General features: G+C 56.8%; 2 protein-coding genes across 2 annotated transcripts; both read right to left on the reverse strand.

Moving 5' to 3' along the window:
* Nucleotides 1-4,226: 4,226 nt before the first annotated feature.
* NT5C1A (5'-nucleotidase, cytosolic IA) lies at nt 4,227-16,181 on the reverse strand. The gene is given in 7 exon segments (XM_069803073.1): nt 4,227-7,375; nt 7,666-7,850; nt 8,299-8,421; nt 8,737-8,866; nt 9,704-9,871; nt 15,913-16,053; nt 16,056-16,181. Coding segments are annotated over 7 exon segments (1,224 nt in total). The 5' UTR covers nt 16,167-16,181; the 3' UTR covers nt 4,227-7,009.
* Nucleotides 16,182-18,337: 2,156 nt separating this feature from the next.
* On the reverse strand, nt 18,338-22,429 carry HPCAL4 (hippocalcin like 4). Its single transcript, XM_069803074.1, has 4 exons — nt 22,324-22,429; nt 20,424-20,593; nt 20,065-20,280; nt 18,338-19,791 (listed from the first exon to the last, which is right to left on the reverse strand). The coding sequence occupies exons 2-4, from the start codon at nt 20,583-20,585 to the stop codon at nt 19,594-19,596; spliced, it is 576 nt and encodes a 191-aa protein (XP_069659175.1). The 5' UTR covers nt 20,586-20,593; nt 22,324-22,429; the 3' UTR covers nt 18,338-19,593.
* Between the last annotated feature and the right edge of the window lie 1,821 nt (nt 22,430-24,250).

Genomic DNA, 24,250 nt, shown 5'->3' on the forward strand with positions numbered 1-24,250 from the left:
TCCCCCCCCCCCTTCTCCCTCGCTTGGCACAAGCTAAAGGATTCAAAAGGAAGCCAGGCTTGGCAGACACAGGGGGAGGAGGGAGTGGGGAGATGAAAGAAGGCCTCTCTCCAGCTTTCTCTTCCAGTTCCCACACTCAGCCCGGCGCGGAGAGCTCCTAATGATTCCCAGCCGCACCTGGAGGAGGCCGCCCGGCCGCCGAGGAAGCGGGGGCCTGTTTATACAGCCAGCGGGAAAGGCCCCCATCGCCCCAGCCATGCCGTGCGGGGTGGCCCCACAGCCACCCAGCCTGGTCACCCCGGGTGACAAGGTGCCTAAGATGGCAGCCGTGCCATGGTGCCCAAGATGGCCACCCTGCTGTGGCACCAGAGATGGTGGCCCCACCTCAGTGCCACAGTGCCCAAGATGTCGGCTCTACCTCAGCGCCACACTGGTACTTGTGGATATAGTGCCCCATGCCGGAGCTGGCGCTGAAGAAAACCTCTCCATTTCCAGCTTGGTGGGCTTCAAGCAGCTGCCCTTCCCCATGGAGGACATACGCCATGAGGTGGTGGGTTGGGGACAGCCTCGGGGCTAAGATGGCCACCGGGGTTGTGCCAGGGCGGAGATGCCCACTCACACGTTCCCCAAACACACGCCTGAAGGGGAAGGAGCAACAGGCGGCACCGCGGAAGGCGGCGATGCCGCTTGGAGGACGTTGGCCCACGAAGGAGGCCTGCGAGGAGGACGCCTGCCACCATCGCACCCTCCCGCCGCGCCGCGCAGCCCTTCACGCCCTCTCGTGGCACCCGCTCGGCACCACAACCATCCCCGTCCCCACGGCTGTGCCAGCAGAAACGAGCCCACCGTTCTCCCCCCCACGCTCAGGATGGGCGTGAATTTCCAACACACGCGACTACTTCCACCCGTGCACAAATTCCCGACAGATGCAGCCCGAAAGCAAGCGCTGCGCGGAGCCAGGTTTCCCTCACAGGGCAACCAGAGCAACTTTTCCCTCATTTATCCTCCCTCTCACAGGATTTCCCAAATAAAGACTCTGCCGGTCCTCCCTCAGGGCTTCGCTGCCTCTGAGCAGCGTTTCACAAGGCGGTGGTCTGGTTGTGGTGACTGGAAGCGGTTCCCCGTTTCACGGGGGGACGGTGTCAACGCCGCTGCCTGCAGATGCTAACTTGCAGAGCCCTGAATGGATTTGCTTTATCTCGAGGGGGAAACCACTGCTCCCTGCTTGCTGCTGACAGCCACAGTGACAAGGACGCAGCCGCAGCACAAGCGCGGGCCAGTTCCAGCTGCTGGGCTGCTCGTGGGTACTCCTGGCCGGCTGGACATGAGCACTCACCGAGTAAAGCTTAAAAATTCAGAGCCAGTCCTGGGCTCCCCTTTTTGTCACAGAGAGAAGGGAGAACCATGCGATTTGCCCTAAGACAAAACAAGTAAAAGTCCCATCCTGCGTGTAGGCCTGCTGGATGCTATCCCCGAGGATTTTATCTGTATATTTTTTTAAACGCTAATGCCCATCTCCTCTCAAGTCATTCGGTCGGAAAATTTGGCACCGATTGTGCCAAGCTCACAGCAGCATGGGGCTGGCCATCGCTCCCTGGCGGGTGCAGCCATACTTGCCTGGCATCTGTAGCCCCAGGGCTGCGGAGACCCCCTCCTCTTTTCCTCGGTGGGATTATGAGCGCAGTCCTATCCAGCACAGCGCTGCCAGCAAAGCTTTGAAGTGCAGCCCTGGTAACGAAGCTTTCGCTGCAGGAATGGGAAAATGCCAGGACAGAGAGATCTCCGCCTCCGTCGCTCACTGGCTTGGGCAGAACTGGGAAAACTAAGCAGTTTTTAAAAAGGCGAATCTCCAGACAGGGAATGGGACATATTTGTTCTGCGGTTACAAGATCTTTGCCCTCTTGCATTTTGCTCCAGCCTTGTAACCAAAAGGTTATTTCCACCAGCATGGGCAACACACAGAGCTAACCCCACAGCTATCTTAAGGACCAACATCAAGCTGTGGAAACTGCTGGCTTCCAGACAGAGCCGGACAAGCCCCAGTTCTGGGGGGAAAGAAGAAGCAGGGTGGAAGGTGGGTCTATTTACCCCACTGACTCTATCTGGCAAGGGGCCAGGCCTTAAACAAAAACCGTCTGGTGCATCTTCCAAGGAGCTGGCCCAGCGTGGAGCTGCTTCTTGGCAGAGGGAGACGCTGGCTTCCTCCATCAGCGGGGCAATGAGCAGCTTCACACACGCTCCGTTAAGTCACTGCTTCGTTGGTGGCCTTCCCAGCACAGGATGGCTGAGCCCAGCCACCCCGGGTGCACATGGGGGAACCATTTTAGGCTCCGGTGACAGAGGCATCAGCAAACACTGCTATAAATAGTGGTGTCGAAGGAACGAGATGGTCAGGCTGTTCAAATCCTGGCACGGCCCTGCTAGCGCTGATAGCAAGTGCCCTTTGCTTGTTCTCTTGCCGCCAGGTCCTCTTATCTATTCTTCCAACTCCGAGTGTTTCTGTCAGCCTGTCACCAGGTCCCCTGCCCTGACATTTTAGCCTCCTGGGATGGCTGCAGGTCCCTGCTCGCATTTGTTGGCCACTATTCTGCACTCTGGAAAGGACGTAAAACTAAATGTGCTGCAGGGACAAGGTGGAGTCCCTGCCAGTGCAGCCTGGGACCCCTCATGGCCAAGACCACGGGGTTGTCGGGACAGGCCTGTATTTGCATGGCCCCTACACACTGGGACCTGCTGCTGGGCCTGCAGGCATCACTGCAGAGATATGGGGTTTTGCACTTAAGAGCTCTTCTGGATTTCTGCTTTTCTTCTGCAAGGAGCTGGAGTCATCCTCCAGACCTGAGGTTACCTCTGGATCATTCTGATCTCTGTTATGGTGATGGGGAAACTGAGGCAGGGAGGTGTCATGACTTACCCTATGTACACGAGGACCAGGAGAGCAGAGTCCACACTCTGCCTGCCCTTCCTGCCATGCAGCTGGTTATCAGGGGTGTCACATCAAGAAGCCCCACAAGTTTTGGGGGTTAAATCCTGGATTCATCATGAAAAGCGGTTCCTGCTATTGAAAGGCCATGATTACCTTGTGAACATCTGTGTTGACAATAGCTGAGTGGCAGCATAATTCTCCATCAGCTCTGCCTCCGCTTTCTCCTCCTCCATGTTCTTTATTTTAAAGCACACTCATTGCAAAGCCCTTCGATGCCTGATGAAGGAAAAAGCTCAGAAAACAGGCAACAGAAACAAAAACTCAGGCTTGCAGCAAACCAATGACAAGACATCACAGACCCAACTATGCAAACGTCCCCCTCCTCTCTCTGCATGGCCTTGGCCTATGTCTCTCCATGACCTGTTGGCTCCTTGGCCCCAGTGCCAACGCTGGTCCCCAAGGGCGAGTCAAGGGCTCGGGGCAGTCTTTGCGTGAACATCAGAGGCAGCTCTTGGCTTTGGCATGGACATCCTGACCTCTCAGGACTGGGTGGGCTCACCTGGACTTTCACTGGTGCAACATGGGTCTTATCAGTGCTGGAATTTGTTTTCCTCCAGGCATCTGGTGGAAGAACATGGAGGATTGGGGATGGGCGCAGGGAAGGCATTCCAGCAAGCAAGGCTGCACAAGAACACTCTCTGCTGAGGGCCATCCGTCCCTTAAATGAACACCCATAGCAGACATACTGCCCTGAGGCCTATGGACATTCCTTGGCTATATTTGGTGACGGATGGAGAATTTGTTGCTTCCCCTTAACCCATCTGTTCTCCTTATTGGCAGGAAGGAGCTAACACCAGAACTGCAGTGTCGCTATTTGGATAAACCCAGTACTTCAGCAGCAATAAATCTCCCCTAAAAAGCTTTTGCTGCCTCCCACCTGTTGGCTGGGAGAAGATCAAGTTGACAAAAGTCTTCTGCCAAATTGTATTTTTATCCAGGACTTCATCACGAGTCCAGGTTACAACAAAAGCCTGTTCACGAAGCAGAGGAAGGTAGCTATATCACAACACATCTCTCAACTCTGGAATCCCCCCTCTCCCAGAGGCCTCCAGTTCCCAGGTAGCTGCTTTTATTACATTTTCTGAATTCCCTTAAATCCCAAAAGGCCCTTTTCCTTCTCGTCACTCCCACCCCTTCACCATAAAACCTGGGAGGTCCCAAGCAGAGACCCCAGACTCTTGCTGGCTGCACCAGGGAGCCAAAATACCCGTTGTGAGAATGGCAACAGAGAGAGCTGGGCTGGGACCAACACAATTTATTACAGAAAAACACCCAGAGAGATTTCATTAACATGGCAGTCCATTCACAAGAAAAACCGCCGGAGGACAATGAAATGAAACCCACAGCAACAACACACAGCGGGAAAGTCCAGTCGTCGGCCAGTGCAGCACAAGAGGCACAACCACACTGGCCCACCAGGGTGGAAGATGTGCCCAGCCCATGCAGCCAGTCCTGGGGATTGCATTGCTCCCCCAGCCTGAGGCGATGTCACGGATGGGCACATGAGGAAAGTGCAGCAAATCCACATCTGCCAGTTGTAGTGACGCAGGGAAAAAAAAAAAACCAAAAAACAACTTAGGAAACCATGTGGATAAAAGCAAATGGGGCAGCCATTGCAGGAACGGAAAATCCTCCTCACACAGGAAGGACTCAAGAGGTGCAAAGGGAGATCTACCTCACTTGGAGCCCGTTTCCCGAGCCCCATGTCTCCCAGTGAGTCCCTAAGCTGCCCTGGCAGCCGGAGGACCCTAAGCAGTCGCTAAAATTCCTGCCTGCACTGTGCCCCTGCCCCCCAGCTTGCACCCAGCTCCCTGTGCATCTCATGGCCCAGAAAGGCAGCAGTGAAAGCTGCTGAGATCCAGGGCCCTGTCCCAAAACCACAACACATTGCTTCCCCGGAGCTAACAGCACCTTCAGACAGGGCATCTCCTCCTGCACAGCCCAGTCCTGCCAACGTTCCTCATCAAAAGGAACGCATGCCTCACGGCACCCAATGCAAGCACCCATCCCCAGTGGCTGTGCTTGCACCCCGTATCCGATCTCACCAGCACCCTGCCCTGGCCAGGGGTTCCTAAGGGCTTGCTGACAACCCTATTCCTCTTACAACATCACCTCCCGGGCTGGCGGGAGGCCCCAGTGCAGCCCATTTGCGAGCTGGCCTTGGCTGGGCTTCCACAATGCGATCTTCAGGAAACACCTTGGAAAAGTTTATTGGGAGGCCAGGCTGTTCTCCCCCTCCCAGCTGCCAAAAAGGTCTCCAAGATACAGTTCAGATCCCAATATCTGGGGTTCACATTAAAAAGATGAGACCTTTTTATAAACCTGTATATTAATAGATGTGTTACCGAAATACTTTCAAGACTTTGTTTGTTTGTTTCGATTTTAGACCTTCTTCTAAGGTGCTTGTCACCCAGACATGACAAATAACAGTCTGTTAACAAAGTTAAATAGTTTGGGGGGGGAAAAGTGCAATTTGCTTTTCACTGCTAGAGCAGGATTTAGTGCAATGAGAAGACAGTCTCCCGAGCCACTGAAGGCATCACCAGCTTGTTTATATATTCGTCAAAAGCGTGATAACTCGGGCTCTAGCCTTGCTGTTGGGAAGGGCTGAGCTGTTTTAGCTGAAACCTCCCTGCAAAGTTGAGCTAGAGGCAGACACATACCTTGGGAAACTTCAGCCCATGGAGTTGGTGTTTGTAGAAAACTACTATCTGATGACACTGGGCATCCTTCATGCCCAACCATGGGGTGTACTGCCTAAAAAAAAGAAAAAAAAAAAAAGAAAAAAAAAAGAAAAAAAAACCACAAGAAAGAAGTAGTCTTCAAATTTTTCTCCTGAGAGTGTCCTTTGGGACAAGGCTTTGTGCAGAAACATCAGTGTGATTTTTCACACCGATTTTGGAGCAGCTCTCCAATTGATTTCTCTTCCTGTTTTTTAATCAGAGATTTGGTTCTCTCTCACAGCATCACTAGCAGAGGTGTCTATTTTAGGAAACACCAGAGGTTTTAAGAAGCTGAGGAGAAAGAGATTATCAACTCATATGGGCTCAGCCTAGAAAGGGGGAAAAAATCCTTTCATTAAAACCCCCAGGCTGAAATTCTCTGCAGATTTACCTAAATGGACTTCAAATTATGTCCCTAATATATTAGGGCCTGCTTTTAACTTAATTCAAGCCCTAGGCATGTGTCTGCAGACCCTGGACGGCTCACACAAGAGCTGGGCTTTGGATGCCTCACTGAGATTATTATTTTTAAGTGCTAACCCATGCAATTGTGAAACCCAAATTTAAAAACCTGGGCCAACAATACACTAGCCCAAAGCTCCAAGCAGGAAACAGGATATTTTTTTTTAAATATATGTAAGTTTTGTTTCTATTTTTCCAAATTTTAGCGCATGAAAGGAAAGCTAGTCAGCTAACAAAATCTTGGTAAAAGGACAAAGACATGAAAGATTTTCTGGTTGGGGAGCAGGGACTGGGTCTGTGAAGGAACAATATTATGGTTTAATTTTAGTTAAAAAGCACATTTTGTTTCAGAGCTGCAAGAAGGGTTTCTGCATGCTCCCAGCTTTCCAGTTCAACAGTTCAGCCTGCACATTTGCTTTGTAAATCAAAGGCTTTGGGAATTACCTGGGGGTTTAAAGAAAAGCCAATAGGTTAAACCTGCCTGGCACAAACAGTCCACAAAAGGCGAGATCCATCCTCGAGGGATTTTGCCTGAAGCAAGTGCAGAGCATGGACAAACAGGGAAACAGGCTGGTGGAGCTGCCCGGCGCAGGAGACCCTCCAGCCCCACAGGGAACGGGGACAATGCCACGACATTGCAACAAACACAGAGGCGAAAGGAAGCCTTTCGTCAGCCCTCTCCTCCATCCATGCCCCCGACAAGGCTCCTGCTGGGGAATAACCTCACGCTCACCAGGGCAAATGCTCTCTGCCTTGCAGACCACAACCCAGGTCAGAGCGTGGTGCGTGGGGTGAAGTCTGTGCCGCGTGCTGGGGGCTGCGGGACCACCCAGCTCCGCTACTTGCTGTTCGGGGTTTGCTTCTCCTGCGCCGGCTGCTTGTGCTTCTGGGCGATGCCGTAGGGGACGTGGGCGGCGACAGTGCCCATCTCCTTGGCTCCCTCCACGTGGAACATCTGGTCATCAAAGAAGATGTGAGGACGGATCTTCTTCAGCAGCGGCCCCTTTGGAGCCCCAGCCAGGAACAAAGCCTCATCCGTCTCCAGGCCCCAGCTGCGCAGAGTCTTTAGGGCCCGAGCTCCCGAGCTGGCTGCGCTCCTGGCAGTGACCAGGTAGGTGCGAATGGGACACTCCATCCTCAGCCCCTTGGAATAGAACTTCTTCTGCAGCTTCCCCAGGGCCTCCAGGAAGCCCTTCAAGGGTCCCTGCCAAAGGAAGAAGAAACCATCACTTTGCAGACTTCCATGCTATCCCTTCCTCTAAGCACCCAGTCCTAGCAGAGCCAGACATGCTAGCTAACCCCTTCTCCCTCTGAGCCCCCAGAAACAACAGTGAGGGGCCAGCCACAGCCACCCCGTGGGCCAGCAGTACCATCCTGCTGACCCACCCCATCTCACACTCAACATGCTGACCCCTGGCTTGTTCCCAGAGGTGAGAGCATCCCTGCAGGCTGTCTCTCTCCCAGAGGCTTTTTCTGACCGCACCCCAGCACTACCTGTGCCAGAGGCTTGTTCTCGTGAGCCTTTTCATGCTCAAAGAACATGTCCAAGCCGTGAGCCTTCACGATCTGCTCCGACTCATCAGAGAAGAGCACGGCGTCACCATCAAACGCCACCCGCAGCTGGTTCTCCGACACCTCCAGGTCTTTGCTGGGGCTGAAGATGGTGGCTGCAGCAATCCCTGTGGACGTAAAGCGTGAGGCAAGAGGTGGCAGTTACCCAAGAACCTAGCCTCATCGCTTATCCATTGAGGAGCACAGCAAAACATGACGGGCTGGAAGCAAACACTGCAAGGAAATGCACGCACCCAGTAGTGCCTGCAGCTTGGATCCAAGTCCTTTTACAGCAAAAACAAATCCCCAGATGACAAACCTCCCTTTACATACAAGAATTAACAGGGAAAAACAGTGCCTTTGCCTTGGAAGAGCTGTAGAGCTCAAGGAAAGCCTTATTTCTATGGAAACTAGAGGCTCTTTGGAGCATCAAGGATGGGATGTGGGACAAGGGAGACCCTAGCTGCACATCAATGTAGGGACAGGGACATTGGAGTTATCACTCCTGGCACCAACCCCCTGAGGGCTCCAGGCTCCCCCCCACTACCCTCCACTCAAGCTGGACCCCAGACTCACCCTCTTCAATGGCCCCACTCACTTTCTCGGCATCGGAGGAGAGGTAGAGGTTGGTGTGATAGGCCTTGAGGTAACAGATGGGGCTGTTCCCTCCCGTCATGCAGAACCTCTCGATGAACAGATCTGAGGACAGATGGACCCAGGGTGAGCCTGACTGCCCCCCAAACAAGCCTTGATGCTGCTCCCCTGTGGCTTCCCAAGAGTCGGCAGGATGGGCGCTAATTTTGGTACTGCCGTTCAACAGCATGGCCAGCAGCCAGAGCATCCTTGCCACCAGCCAACTTCCACTCAAAGCCCAGGAAATTTGGGAGAAGTGGGCTCAGCATGTGGTTTGGAGGAAGAGGCAGGAGAAAGTCTCCTTATCTTGCTACCAGGCAATCACACTTTGCCCAAAAGCCATCAGCACCCCCGCAAAGGACAGCTTTGCTCTCAGCTTACCATAGTGGTTGATGCTGTTGATCAAGCGAACCCCAACCTGGGCATGGTTGTTGGTCATGAGGACGATGTCAAAGAGCTCCTCACTGTCAGGGTAAAGCTCACGCAGCTGCGTGTTCACTGCTTCCAGCGCCTGCAGCACCCCAGGGCAAAGTGGGGAGGTGGGTGTCAGCGAGCCCCAAGCATGGCCCTGACCCCCTTCTCACCAAGCAAAACACTTCTGTTCACCAAAACCAGGGATCTGGCCCAACCCCAACTACACCCTGAGCCAACCTGACATCAGCAAGCAGCTTTAGCTGGGAAAAAAGAACTGATTTGGGGGAAAAACACATAGCTACTCTTCTATTTTCAAACACAAAAGGTTTCAAATTTTCATTAGGAGATGAGAATAAATTATCTCAAAGTTACAGATGAGTGTTTTTCAAGCAATCAGAAAGAGAACAAGTCTCTCCCCACCAACTGGATTAGTTTATTCATTGGGAATGGACAAGAGATTGCTTCAGTGTGGGCCAGCACACAAAACTGCACTGAATCCAGTGGAACTTGGGCAGAAATTGGAAAATATTTTTGAAGTTTGAAATGCTTCATTTCAACATGTCAAAATTAGAAATTGGCTGACTCTGTAGCAAGGCTAAATTCAGCCAATTTAAAAGAATAAATAAATTGTAATTAAAAAAAAAAAAAAGAATTCCCTAAAGGGAAACTTTAATATGATCCAAGGAGACGATTTCTTCAATTCTTGGGCTCAGTTGCCAATCTGGAAAATTCAGCGTTTCCTCAGTCCTGGAAGAAGCACATAACTTGCCGGGAGGTTTATTTGACCTCTGTTTGCTCTGTGGTTACATCCCTTCTGCCACGCTGCTCATTTCCCATCCCTTCCCCACACAACCACCCCATAGCACTCCCCTCTCCCCAGAACTTTTTGGTCAGGACCACAGTGCAGATTCAGCTTAGGCGGGTGGATGCTCACCTTGACGAAGGGGAAGGCAGCCCCAGGGAGGAAGGGCTCGTTCTCATGGTCCAGCTGGTATTTCACATAGGCTTCCACCCCTTGCTCGTTGTAAATCTTCTGCTCCTCCTCCATGCGGAAAAGCGCGCGCGACGACACCGCGATGGTGATGGCGTTCTCAGGCTTTGGCTGTGGGGAAAGGGAGAAAATGGGGAGGCAGCCCCTGCACCCAGCCCCGCTGCCTGAGAAGGTATCTGTTAAGTTTCAACACAAAAGGCAACGAAGCGAGTGACACCTCCATAGCGATTTGGAGGATAATGGGGCAGGTGCAACCCTGATCTTCTAATGCCTCAACAGATGAAGCCCTGATGCACCGTCCCCACACATTTGGGATACACAAGAGCCTTTTTCTGCTGCTTGCACCATGCCCGAGCCCTCCCACTGCAAACAGGCTCCCAGGACCCACCCGGACCCAACGTGCTACCCCAGGAGAACCACTCAACCCATGCAGAAGGGATTTGCGTGTTTTTTCTCCCCCCCCAGCCAGGAAAAAAACCCCACATATTGCGGCTTGGCCAGATCCGTGCTCCCACGATGCTGTCCAGATGTGATGAACAACCCGTGCCAGCTCAGCTTATAAAAACACTTGATATAGTTATTGTGGGCGGAAACATGACAAACAGGTGGTGCAAGCAATGATTTATGAGTCATTATTATTAATGTTCGAGGGCTTGATCCAAAATCCACCGAAGTCAACAAGGGGCCTCTAGTGGGACGTGGCAGCGGGACAGGGGACACCAGGAAAGTCAATCTTATCTTGACCCCCACTCGTCCTCCCTCTCCCCCTTGGAGGGCAGAAGGTTGTTAATCCCCATCACTCACTTGCAAGCATGAAAGCAAATTCATTACTGATGGCCAACAAATCCTCGGTTCCAGAACAGCAAATCCTAAGCAGGGACAGTGGCACAGGCAGCCCTGTTCCCAGCAGACTCTGCCTGCAACGAGTCCTGGGAGCAGGACAGGACTTGGGAGCTCACATGGGGGATGCTCCCCAGGAGCTGTGACCAGTCCCAGCACACACGCTGCCTGGCTGCACTTAGGGATGCATCTCTGCAGGGAGCCTGGGAAATCCAGGCGTCAGCACTTCAGAAACACCTCAACCTCAGCTCCTCTGTGATTTCCAGGATCCTCGTGTAGCACGTTGCCCTGTGAGTAATCCTCCAGCAATGCCATTTGCCCAGGGGCAGGAGGGCACCTTGGCCAGCCGCTCTGCACACCCACATGCTCCAAAGTTCAAGCTCCCACCCTGCCTAGGGCTGAGCTTTACAGAAACAGCAGCCTGGCAAGGACAAGGTACCCCATCGGCATTGGGGATCTTCACTCCCCACAGGGCTGGGCTTGCCCTGGGGCTCACTCTGCCCTCAGCCCGGCCCCACTGATCCTGCCCAGCATGGAGACGCACCCAGGAATGAGTCAATGGCAGCCCTTGTGCCATTCCCAGCACCGCACCCACCCCATAAGCGGTGCCCGGAGCCAGTCCTGCAGCATGGTCGGTCCCAGACACCTCTCCAAGGCCACATTGGTACCCAAAATCCCCAGCAAGCAGATTAAGCAGTGGGCGATTAGGACTAGACACGGATTAGCTCAGGCTGAGAACATCGCTGTGGCCAGAGGGAACCCTTTCCCACTGCCTTTGCAGAGAAATAAGGTCCCATTTGGAAGAGGCTCTTGAGAAAGCAGGTGAACAACCCCCAGGACATGCAGGATCACCCAGGTCCATACAGAAGCTTATCAGCAACACCAGCATCGCTCCCACAAGTGAACTGCAGCCAGGTCCCCATCTTACATTTAGCTACCTGCTGGGTATTAGCTGTTAACTTGTCATGGGCCAAGTCTTGGCACTCCAACTCATTAATTAATAACTCTGGTGTCATGGGCCATTTATTAGCTGAAAATATTAATAACTATTAAAGGTCTCGGAACATCCGGCCATTAGCCTTCAGCAAGGAGTCCTGCCACGCCATGCTGCTCATGAGTCCCTGCAGTGCTGGGTTATCGGGATACACAGGAGAGCTGCCGGGAATTTGCTCCCCGATCCTGGTCCCCGCCGGACCTCAGGGCAGAGCATCCTCCACAGCCAGCCCTGCCGGAGGATCCCCAGCAGAGAAAGTAGGTCAGCAGCACGCACAGCGCAGAGGCATGTTCAAGGGGGTGAGATGCGTGTGCGGGGCCATAAGCCAAGCCTAGCCGGGTGCCCAGCCTGAATTTGCATCTCTATCTCCCCACGGCACACACCTTGCACCCGGCGGGTGCCAAGAGCACAGGTACCTTGCGCAACAGCAACAGGCTGCTCAAGGTCCCTTCCCTGCCATTTAAAGGCACCAGCCTCCAGGAGGTTAATTTAAGAGGTAATAAACACAGCAATAAAAATAACCGTAAGCTTGGGGCCTAACTCTGCCCCAGCGTGGGCTGCTGGAGCCCCAGCTGCCTGCGGGCAGGAAGCCCGGCCTCTGGGAATGGGACCTGCTGGATCCTGTTCGCTCCTGCCAAGGAAGATTTGCACCTTTGGAGCACTTTCTGTAGGAAAGTCTCACCCGGGTGCTAACGTAGCTCCCAGCTCCGGCTGGGCTGGAACAGCCCTGCTGTTCTCTGGGAAATGCTGACATTTGAAAAATAAGGCAATTCTGCTCTGTGAGGAGGGAGCCACATTTTGACATTTCTTTGAAGTGAAGGTTGCATTTGGAAGCACTCCCTCCTCAGGGTTGTTTGGATGCTTCTCCATCCCCACTAGTACTATAGGTGATCATTACTACATTCAAAAACGGCCTTTAAAGAGTCATAGCACTACAGGAACCACAGCACCTCAGTGCTGCGAACAACCCAACAAACCTCACTTTGCCTTGAAACATCACAGTTTTGAGGAAAAGCACCCTTCATTTTTAATAGGAAGCGCGTGCATGGGAGAGGTCTCACTTGCAGTCCTCACCGGGATGCATTTAGTCCCACAAGCTGTCGTAGAGCCTGCACAGTACCCCATCCCAACGCAGCCTCCTGCTCCAGCTGCCCCAGCCCCAGTGGGTTTGGACACTCTAAATGACAAACTCTGGTTTACCCTCAGAGCAGCAGCCAAGGTCAGCCAAGGTCAATTAAAGATCATCATCCAACACAAGCCCCGGAAGCAGCTGTGGGGCTCTGCTCAGCTGAATCCAGCCGAATTTGCTGCCTGGGGATTCACGACGAGCTCCTCTCCCTTCTTCTTCCCTTCCCACAGGAAGGTCAGATCCAGCCCCATCCTGAACACCAAGCAAGAGACTAATGATGTCTTTAACAGAAATGCGAGTAGGGCAGCACGGGGGAAGGTCCCATCCCAACCCTGGATCCATCTCCGGGCTCAGCCAGACAGGAGGGACAACCAGAGACACGTCCTGACATCCCAGCCCTCTGAAGAGGAACATCAGCCCTTGGCACAGCCTCCAGGTGGTCCACGAGGTCCAAACCTCATCTCAGAAGCATAAGTGACCTTGCCAGCAGGCTCTGCCTCCATAAAGTGCAAAACCCATCCCAGACCCAAACACCCCAGTTTTGGGGTAAAGACATATTTCAGTAGTGACTGGAAATGGCACATTTTCTTCTGCAGACCCAACAGCTGGCAGGCCTTTAAATCGCCCTCCTAATCGGCCGTAAATCCTAAGCAGCCCCCCAAGGATTAAAGGCAGACATTTGGAAATCCCACACGGAATTGTGCAGCGGGGCTGTGCCCTCCCAGCTGTGAGAGCCACAGGTGCCCACAGTGGCACCCAACACCAGCAGCTTCACTGCCAGCCCTGGAGACCATCACTGGCTGGCTCTGAGGCAGGAGCCACAGTGGGGACCCCATTCTGCACCCCTTGATCCTTTTGCATTGCCTGGGGCTGAATCTGCTGGACCCACCTTGATCCTAAAAACCTGGAGGAACTCTGGCAGCGCCGGGTACTTCCCTGGATGCTGCAGAAGACCAAATCCATGTGGCCAAATTCAAAATTTGGAGGTGAATTTTGGTGTGAGATCTGGTCACAGAAAGAGAAGAGGAAGGGCTTGCTCCAGGGTCAAGCATGGCCCCCACCCCAGCTAAAGCTTCCCAAAAATGAGGCACGCTGGTGAGCCACGTGGGTGTCCATGGGTGCAGGGGACTGGCAGAGCAGGGGACGAGCAGGGCACCCAGAGGAGTGGAGCTAGCAGAAGTTCAGCTCCCACAGACCCAGACTCTCCCCCCTGCGCAGCGTCACTGGAGAGGCTGGGGGACATTTTCCACATTGCTGAAGAGTGACAAGCCTCATTGCTGACCTCCCCAGCTGGCAGGAGCGAGGCCAGAGCAGGCGTGGGAGCCAGGGCGTGAGAAGACCGGAGACCCCTGCAAAGCAGGGAGCCCCATGGGCTGCGGGGACGCCCTGTTAACCCGTTTCCCAGCCAGGAACGGGCTCTCCAAAAATGCTCCCCTAAATCACCCTGCCTCCTGCCATCTTACAGCACATCTCCAGGAGGGAGCAGCCCCCACAGCTCGCGCCTGCTCCCCCACCAGTACCTGCTCCGGCTGGCAGAAGCATTTGGCCGAGAGGACGGACAGACCCAGCACCTGCAAGGGCGCAGACGGACAACAGCAAACTCCATTTCCCATGTGCACGAGGGAGCCCTGGGTGGCCACAAGCCCCCTGCTCAGGATCAGATTAAAGTTCAAGGCAATGGCTGAGATGTTTTTGAGTTTTCCAAACACATTATTTATAATGCAGAAAACTGCTCTGCAGCCATCCGTCACAGGGCCTGACAGCTGCCTGGCAGGGCAGGGCAGCCCAGCTGTGTGCGAGGGCAGCCGAGCCGCCTGGCCACGGGCACAGGGCTGGGCAGGCACCGCAGGCATCGCCCCCAGCCCCACATGCATGGATGGCACAGCCTAACTTCACGGCCCAAGTGCCTGGATCTCGGCTCTGCTGCTGGTTTGCTGTGTAAGCAAGCCACATCACTGCCCCGTGCCTCAGTTTCCCCAGCTGTACAGCAGAGACGGGCACGCTGGTCATCCAGCTCGCTGCAAGGAGAGGAAGAGGAGGAGCCTGGGCTGACATCCACAGGAGGCTGAAGGCATGGCATGAAAGACAACCAGCCACGTCCCGCCACCAAACCAGGCTGTCCCTCTCCTCCGGGAAGGGTGAAGGCAGCAGCGCTGCCAGTTGGCAGCAGATACAGGACCAGGGGCTGCAGCCGGGTCCCCAGCAGGTAAAGCACAGGGGCTGCTCCCAGTTGGGGTCTGCAGAGCAGGGGCTTGGCCGTCTCCCCTCGCTGGACAGGTCACACACAGAGCTTTGTCACAAAACGTGCTGGCTGCCACCGGGCTCCCAACCTCACACCTTGGGCAGCACCTCTGCCGGAGCCCCACGCTTCGGGGGGACCCGCAGCTTCGAGGATGGCCACGGCTGGGTGGGCTCGCAGGCTGCAGGGCCAAGGGCCAGCCCGATCCGGTGCACAGCCCCCAGCCCTGCCAGGCTGCCAGCCCTGCGCTGCCGCAGCTATTCTGAGATACGGCAGCACTTCCAGGCGCTCCCATGTTTAAACCCGGCAGGCTCAGCCCTGGTTAGATAACACAGGCTTTCCCTCTAATCTCCCGGAGCAGGCGAGCCTGGCAGGGGCAGCTATACCCCTGTGACACCCCACTGCCCTGGGCAAGGATTCGGGCCCCGGGTTGTCCCCCTGCTCCGCCACAGCCACCCCTCCTGTCCCTGGCAGGGCCTCCCACCCTGGCACAGGCAGCTCACGGGGCACGGAGCCGCTCCGCAAGGACACCTCAGCCCAGGAGGGACTAGGAAACCCCCCAGGGACCTGCAGGAGCCCAGAGAAACTGGGGGGATCCAGAGAGACCCCAGGAAACCAAGGGCAACCCAGAGATGCCATAGGGGCACCTGGAGAGACCCAGGGCTTTCCCAAGGACCTGGAGGGAGATGGGGGTCAAAGAAAAAAAAAACCAGAGACACCCAGGGGGACCCCAGAGCACCTGGAGGAGATGGGGCAGCCAGAGGGTTCCACGGGAGAACCTGGAGAAGATGAGGCACCCAGGAGGACCCTAGAGAACCTGGAGGAGATGGGGCCCCTGGAGTGACCCAGGGGGACCCGAAGGAGATGGAACACCCGGGGGCACCCAGAGGGGCTAATTCCCCTCCGGGGTGGGAAACGCTGCCCGGCTCGGCCCCTCGGGGGGTTCTCACCGATTTGGGTTTCTTCTTGGGGGCGAGGTTGTCGTAGAAAGCCTTGGCCTCCTCCCAGGGCCGCCCCGCCGCACCCGGTGCCCCTGCCGTGCCCGGAGGCTCCATAGCGCGGCGGCTCCGGGGCACCGGCGGCTCCGGGGCACCGGCGGCGGCTGCTGCTGGTCCGTGCGCGGCGGCACCGGCGGATCCGCACGTACCGGGAGCTCCCGGAGCGGCTGCCGGGCCGGCGGAGCGCGCTTTATAAGGCATCCCATGAAGCTCCGGGGTTTCAGCCCACCGGGATACGGTTTAACCTCTTCGGGACCGAGCCCGCCCCGCCGTTTTCCCTCCCCGACCTCCCCTAAATCCCGGGGTGCTGCGGGGGGGATGGAGGAGGGAGCGCTCCGGCAGCCGCTCCAGGGCAGGGGCAGCCCCGGGGGCAGCAAACCCCCGGGAAGGGAAAGGGAAAGGAAGGGAAAGGGAAAGGAGGAACGGGAAAGGGGGAGAAAATGCCATCAGCAGAGACCCTAGGGAAGACAGGGGAGCAGGAGGTGACAGGGCACCCATGGGAGACACCAGCTCGCTCTCAGGGGGTCGTTGGGGTTTGCCCATCTTTGCAAAGCACAGACTGGCACCGATGCCAGGGGACCGGGCAGCTGGAAGGGTGCAGGGGTGGTCAGCACTGGGAGCTGGAGGGGATGGAGCAGCCACGGTGGTGGCTGTGTGGTGGGTCACAGGGGTGGTCGCACTCTTCTTCGTGCCAGGGTAACCTGCGCTGTGTGCTAGTTAATGGAACGAGCGTGGATATTAATTAAGGCTCTTCACTAAACGCTCTCCCACGAGTGCTGGTGGGATTGAGGCCAGCCACAGAGCTGTGTCTAGAGCCCAGCTTTCAGCTCAGGCTGAAAACTGCACCATGACCAGCAGACCCCCAGAAGCCCTCGGAGCAGGGAATGTACCCCAGAAACCAAAACTGGTCAGCCAGGAAGGGCCAAGTGATGGGGGATCCCACCTCATCTCACCTGGCACAGGGCAGCGCCTTGGACGAGGTCACAGAGCCACAGCACTGAGGCCAGCAGAAGGGGTTTGCCCAAAGCTCTGTGCCAGCAGCTAAACACCAACCCTCCCTATAGACCACGGCCTTAGGGACCCCCACGTCCCTGCCCATGAGACCGATCAAACACAACCTCGTTTGCACTGAGGTTCAACCAGGAGAGCAGAGCCAGGGGAAGCTGGGCGCTGGTGAAGAAGGCTGGCTCCAGGGCTCACCCAGCTGCCTGGATCCCAAACCCTTTGGGATGTCCTTCTGGGAGTTTAACATCATTTCAGTCTCATCAAAGACTCCCTTTCCCCAGGGCTTTTGCTGGTCCCTCCTGGGAAATACCTGAGCTTCCTTTGGGTTGGCCCCAAGGAAGCAGGAGCTTTGAGGGCCCCAGAATCACCGAGGCGATTCTCAGAGCCCCCTCTCAAGCTTGAGTTGCTGCCCTTTCAGACAGAGGCCCTGGCACATCCCCAGGTTCCCAGACAGCAGGAAGAACCTGCCTCATCCCTCCTTCCCCAGGCAGTCCTGAGCTGCGATCACACACATACACACACGCTCCTGGACAGCCCAGGCGAACGTGGCAGCCAAACCCAACGTGCAAAGCTCTCCCTCAGCAGCACTCCTAAAAATACACACACTGCTACGGTTTTGGCATCCTCCCATCTCTGTGCTCAGGTGCTGGCTGCTGCAGGACAGAGGAGATGCTGGTGATTTGCAGGGTAGAAGCCAAACCACACACCTCCCCACACACTGGAGCCAGGCGGGATGGGGTGAGCGGCACGGCATGGCTGGGCTCACAACTGGGAGCCAGTGCTGCTGCCCAGGAGCCAGCCCTGCCTGATTAACTACAGAAAAGTATTTAAAGTTGGTAAGACCTCCTTAGCAACAGCCACCATCTCCGCAGGCTGCTGATGGAGAAGAAAGGCCGGAGGAAAATACATGCAGGGAAGATGGGGGTAGAGAAGAAGAGGCTGAGAAGAAGGACAACGATACAATGATAGCAGGGCCCAGTTGCTGGTGGTGTTGGGATAGGGCTCAGGACAAAGCCACCACGTCCTCTGGCTGTGCCCAGCCCTGGATGAAGGGTCCAGCTCCTGACTGACAAATGAAACATATTTCCAGTACAGACAAGGGATGTCTGGTCCTGCCCACGCCCAAGATATAACATTCTCTTCCCCAAAGCTACCTGCATTGCTGCTGAAGGGTTACACTTTCACCCATCTTCCAGGTTCCCCAGACTGAGCCCCACTGTGCTGTCCCCAAGGGCTTCTCCATCCCCTGGAGTGTCACAGGCTCAGATGAGACCCATAAATGATACTCAGGAGTGCAGCATTGTCATCTCATTCTCCCCATAGCTGCAGCAGCCAGCTGCCCCCCAATAAGCCATTCAGGGGGAACACCACACATGGGGGACAGTTTATTTTTCCATTAAAAAAATAGATAACAACTTCACCATCTCCTAACAGATATTACAGTCATCAACACCACAACGTGCAGACTAAATACTGATCTGTGACAATATTCCTGTCCTGGGGCAGAAGGGATGGAGGCAGCAGGCTGGGATGGGGGGGAAGAAGGAGACAGACATGTTTCTTGTGGCCTCAGAGCCTTACCAGGAGGCTTGGTAGGTACAGGACCCATCCACACTTCTCCACAGCCCCAATCCAGGACCCACCAGCCCCCACAGTAGTGCCACACACCAGGAGCAGCACCAGAACATGCCTTCAACACCCACACTCCTGACCTTGCCCCAGGGCAGCCCACAGATGAGTCGGGCAGCCTCTGCCTTCAATTTGGGACCCCAGGCATCACCTCAATATCCAGGAAGGCCAAAAACTCCACAAAGCACCCAAGGTGCTACCAGGGCACTTATGGAGGTCATGCACTTGCTCTGCCAGCTCACACAGGTGATGGGGTAGAAGGTGGCTTCTGGGATCAGACACAGGCTACATCCAGGGGTGGCCTTGGACATTTCTGCTGTCCCCTAAAGTCCCCTGACCAACCCTGGCTGTTCCCAGGAGCAAAAGCAGAGGTGGAAAAGCTAAAGCCGGGCAGAGGGACCCAAGGCAGTGAGACCTCATGGCAGGTGCAGCACCCTGCCCAAGCTCCCCAGCACCCTGGGACCAACCCTGGCCCCTCTGGGCAGCCTTGCAGGGAATTGCCACTGAAGGAAAGACCAGAGCCAGGACTTGGGAATTTTCAGCCTCCCTGGAGGCACCACAAGCAATGAAGGAGGGATCAGCAGAAAGGGGAAAGAGCTGGTTTCAGTGAGGATCAGGGAATGGGCCAGGTGGAGCAGTGGGGAAAAGCAGGGAGAAAGCAGCAGGGCCATGGGAACAGTTGGCCTTGGGGAGCCAGGATGCTCACCACTGGCTGCAGGGAGTCCAGCTCCAGGATGGGAGAGGGTAGATTTGGGGGTAACCTCAAGCCAGCAATACCCAGAGCAGGCTCTACCTGTCAGGGGAGAGCTACAGCCCATGGACTGTGGGCTGCCCAGGACACAGCTGGGAGCAGAGGCAGATGGGTGGCAGGAGGGATGGAGCATGGCTCACACCTGGGGCCAAGCGGTCACAGGGAGGACTCAGCATAAAATAGGGGTGGAAACCATCACGGGGAGCAGAGGTTGGCTGCAGCCAGTCCAGTGATGAGCCCCCAGGGCTCTATTTCTGCATGTCACACTGCAGGAGGAGGACGATGGAGGGGTCGCTCTTTGCTGCCTCCTTGAACTCCTCCAGGGAGATCTGGTCGTCCTTGTCCTTGTCCATCTTTGTGAAGATCTTGTCAACACGCTGCTGGGGCGTCAGCCCATCTTGGTTCATCCTCATCATGATCACAGTCCCCACCATCTTGTAAATGGCCTGCAGCAAGAAGAGAAGCAAAGTACCAGAGCAGGAATTTTGGATGGGCGGAAGGTCCCAGGACAAGGCAGGGGACAGGATTGCTGCTCTGCTGGGACCCAGTTAGCTGCTGGCACAAGCTATGCTGCTGCACAGCTCCAATCAGATGCACACCAGGTACCTTTCAGACAAGGCTCTGGGCAGGAAAACTCATTTTTTGGTGCCAAAAGGGACCCAGTAGGTGTGAAAGCCTGGAAAAAGCAAGCTACCCCTGCTGATTTTAAGCACCAGTACCTCAATGATCTCCAGCATCTCCAAGCGCGTGATCTTCCCATCCCCGTCTAGGTCATACATCTCAAAGGCCCAGTTGAGTTTCTGCTCAAAGGTGCCCCTGGAGGTGACAGACAGGGCACAGATGAACTCCCTGAAGTCAATGGTCCCATCACCATTCTTGTCGAAAGTGCGGAAAGCATGCTGGGCAAACTTGGAGGCATCTCCGTAGGGGAAGAACTGCAGGGAGGAGAGAAGAGAGAGATCGAAATGGGGAGGGGGAGCTTGATGCGGAGGCTGCACCCAAAGCAGCACCCTTGACCCAGCAGGGGCAGGGTGCTCCAGCCCTGCAGGCAGCACTCGGGCCCCTGGCCAGAACCCACCTTGATGTAGAGCTGCTGGAACTCCTCCAGGTTGAGGATGCCAGTGGGACAGTCCTTGAGGAAGCCCTTGTACCACTGCTTCAGCTCCTGCTCGCTGAACTCCGTGCTCCTCACCAGGTCATCCAGCATCTCCGGGGCCAGTTTGCTGCTGTGCTTGCCCATGGCTGCCCCTGGGAGGGAAAACACACGGCTCCTACACACCGGGCACAGGGAGGGTTGGTGTTCTCAGGCTTTCCTCCACCCTGGCAGCTGGCTGACCCTGCATGCCTCTTTCCCACACTAGAGCTGATCCACCCGGTTGATGGGTGTCCGTGCACTGCCAAATACTGGGACAGCAACTGTGGCACTGGGGACAGGCTCAGTACCCGTGCTCGGCTGTGGCCCTTGCTGCTGGAGATGTGCAGGAGCTGACCCTAGGGCAGCCCACCAGTGCAGCCAGCAGCATCACCTTCAGTTCCCTCCATCTCCTAGGCTGGTTCCCTTTGGGCTGCAGAAAAACACTCAAAAAGCAACTGAAGACCCAGAACTCCTCACACAGCCTTTACAAGGCCATGATGGCCAGCTGCCCTCTGTAAGGATGGGACAAAGAAGAGGTAACACAAGTCTGCCATTAAAGCAGGGAAAAACCTCACTGGCACCACCTGACTTGCAGCATCCAACTGGCCACAGGGATGCCCGACCTGCTCCTGGCCAGCCCTTGGTGAGGATGGGGTCCATGGCCAGGTACCCCTCTGCCACAGGGCTGCCTGCAGCGCGATGCACTGGAGCACTGACAAGCCCACAGCTGCGTGGGCAGGACGCGGAGCTGCTCCGATACACGCCGTGCCCGCTCCCACGCAGCCTTGGCTGCCGGCACTGCTCAGCCCAAGCAGCAGATGGTTTGCTGAGAGCTCCTGGAGCTTCTTTCTCCACAGAGAAAGTTGAGTAGAAGTTCACCTGGAGCCCAACCAAGCACCATCTCCCTTCCGAGCATCTGATTTCCTGGCCGTGTGGGCTTAGGGGACACGGGGGTACCCAGGGATGGGCACAAGCCTCCCCCCGCAGTGATGCAGGGCTCCTCCTGCTCTCAGCCAGCCCCGCTCCCAGCTAATCCCGCAGGCAGAGGCTGTTTCCTGCCCCATCATCCCACCAGCATCTGTCACCGTCTGCCACAGCAGCGCTTAACCCACCACCCCTCGGCAGCCAGAGCCGAGGAAACGTCCGGACGCCCACAGAACACAACGCTTCTCCAGAGATCCCCAGCTTGGCTGCGGATCTACACGAGCCCTCCTGGCATCACAGTCTGGCTCTAACCTGCAGGGATTGATTAATCCCCGCCATGTACCATGCTCGTGTCCTGCATCTCCCACCAGCTGCGCTGGCAAGGGCGTGCAGCCTCTCTCACCTGCACAAGGGGCAGCTTTTCCTATAAGGGAACAGCAACGAGGACCTTTGCTAGAAGCACCACACCTTATCCCGCAAGCGAAGCCCTCGAAGATGCCAGGACTCAAGAGCATCCTTCGGTCCACCAGATTCCCCTTTCAGAGCAGAACCCAGCGCATGCCATGCACGAACCTCTCTCGTCTCAAAGCGGGGATATATCATCATTGGTCCCAAAACAGGACTAAGGGGGGTCGCTACGGGTGTCGCCCCCGGGGGGGCTGCACCCTGGGCAGCACAGGGCACCCAGCCCCCAGCACCACCCCGACGGATCAGCACCATGGGGACCAGGGAAGGGGCGCAGGGCCCGGCCCCAGGAGATGGATGAGGCGGCCGGCTCCGGCCACCTGCCCCGACGGCAGCTCCGTACCGGGGAACCGGGTCCCGGTGCGGGGAGGGGGGGGCAAACCGGGTCCCAGCCCTGGGTACGGGACTTGGGGGGGGGGGGGGGGTGTGAAGCTCCGGCCCCGACGGCCCTTACCTGTCGTGCAGGCGGCGGCTCGGCGTAGCACGGAGCCGGTACCGGTACCGGAGGGGCCACGGTCCAGCCCGCCGGTTCTACCCGCCCCGCTCCCGCCCCTCTTGTAGCCGCGGGCCGCCCGTCCGCCCCCCCACACCCCGGCGGCAACGTTCGCCCATTGGCTGGGAGAGCTGTCAATCCACCGGGAGGGGCCGCGGGGGGGTGGTTCGAGGTGGGATACTGGGGTGGGGGGGGGTACTGGGATGCTGGGAGGAGAAATGGCGCTGGGATGCTGGGGGATGCTGGAGGGGAAAGTGGAGGGGATGCTGGGGAGGATGCTGGGACTGGGAATGGGGGGGGATGTTGGGACTGGGATGGGGAGGGGGATGCTGGGACTGGGATGGGGGGGGATGCTGGGACTGGGATGGGGAGGGGGATGCTGGGACTGGGATGCAGGGGGTGCTGGGTCCAGCATCATGGGTGCTGCCAGCCCTGCCTGCCCGGCGGTGCCTGCCTGGTCCCCAGTCTAGAGCAGAACCCCCCCTGCCCCTTCCCCTCCTGCCACTCTCTGCTGCTGCTTCCCTGCTTCCTCCTCCTCCTCCACCTCACTCTGCTCCACTCACCCACTCCTGGCTCCTGCCTCTGGTGGTGGCTGATCCCAAAGCACCCCAAAATCCCCTTCCCTTGGTGTCCTTCAGGGCTGGCGGGGGGCTGCATCCCCCTGCCAGGCACCCAGCGCAGGGCCCCCCACTGCCTGCGCTGAGGGGACACTGGGACACACCTGGGTCCTCCCCGGTGGGCACAGCCGCAGCCGAAGCGCAGAGAGGAAAGGGGTGAGAAAACCACTCTGAGCTCCAGAACCAAACGTGGAGTGTTTCCATGGCAATCGATGGCAGCTCTTCCCGGTGACCTTGGCCATCCTGCTGTGATCCCAGTGCCACCTGGGCCCATCCGCAAGCCCCTCTGTAGCTGGTGGCCACTGAGCCTGGATGAAGTCTCCAGCCAGCCAGAGCTGGTCCCCAACGGGGCTGTGGGGTGCCATGGGGTGCTCTGCCCTTCTCCATGGCTCAGCATCCCCCAGCCCAGCCCTGCTCTCGAGTGCACCCACCCTCGCTGCAGAAGTGACTGCATGAAGCTGCAGAAACCGCCCCATCCAGAGGCGAGAAAGGGCTGGTTTACAAAAAAAAACACAAATATTTGCAGCTGTGTATAAGCAGCAGGGCTGCAAGGATCCATCACCCACCCACTCCAGGGGCAGGAGGGCTGGGGACCCCCATCATGGCTGGATGTGGCATCCCTGTCCAGAGCTGGATCCCCACCCGGAGTGGGGTGATTCAGCCCCACGGCTTTTGGGTCAATCCGGCAGTCTCTGCCGGGCGCTGGGCACATAGCTCTGGCCCCAAAGCCTCTCCGTGAGCCTCCCCAAGAGCACGGGGCGGGGGGATGAGCCCCCCCCCCATGCCAGCTGGGCAGCCCGCTACCGGTTCTTACATGCTTAAGTAGAGAAGACATCAATTAGTGCCACTGCAAACCGTCCGCGCTCAGGGTGCGCAGGGGGACTGAAAAATTAATGAGGGCTTAATTGAAGCAGCATGGCTGCCAGGGCTGAGACCGGCACAGCTCAGCTCATGGGCTGAAGGGGCACGGGGCAGTTGGAAGAGGTGGGGGAGCGCCAGGCTGGGAGTGCGACAGGGACGCCCTTGGGATGGGGACAAGGGCTGTTGTGGGGCTCTGGGGTGTCCAAATTTTGGGGGATGCAACACCCTGAGTCCTGGTGCTGGGGACGTGCCCAGGCTCGTGCGGGGCTGGCTGCGCTGGTGGCCCCAAGCGCACGGGCTGGAGCACCCAGCTGAGCCCAGCACCCGGACTGGGTGCCCTAATGTGAACCCAGGCTCAACTGGGATGTTGGCCCTGGGATTGCAGGAGGGGAACCAGGGTCTCCGGAAAG

Source organism: Haliaeetus albicilla, chromosome 16 (assembly GCF_947461875.1).
Source record: "Haliaeetus albicilla chromosome 16, bHalAlb1.1, whole genome shotgun sequence".
NCBI lineage: Eukaryota > Metazoa > Chordata > Aves > Accipitriformes > Accipitridae > Haliaeetus > Haliaeetus albicilla.

Bases quoted from the DNA above. Each gene is read 5' to 3' on its own strand.
- HPCAL4 (XM_069803074.1), bottom strand. From the start codon at position 20,585: ATGGGCAAGCACAGCAGCAAACTGGCCCCGGAGATGCTGGATGACCTG. The intron at 20,281-20,423 runs GTGGGTTCTGGC...TCCTCCCTGCAG, and splicing joins TCCAGCAGCTCTACATCAAG to TTCTTCCCCTACGGAGATGC. The intron at 19,792-20,064 runs GTACTGGTGCTT...TTCTTGCTGCAG, and splicing joins AGATGCTGGAGATCATTGAG to GCCATTTACAAGATGGTGGG.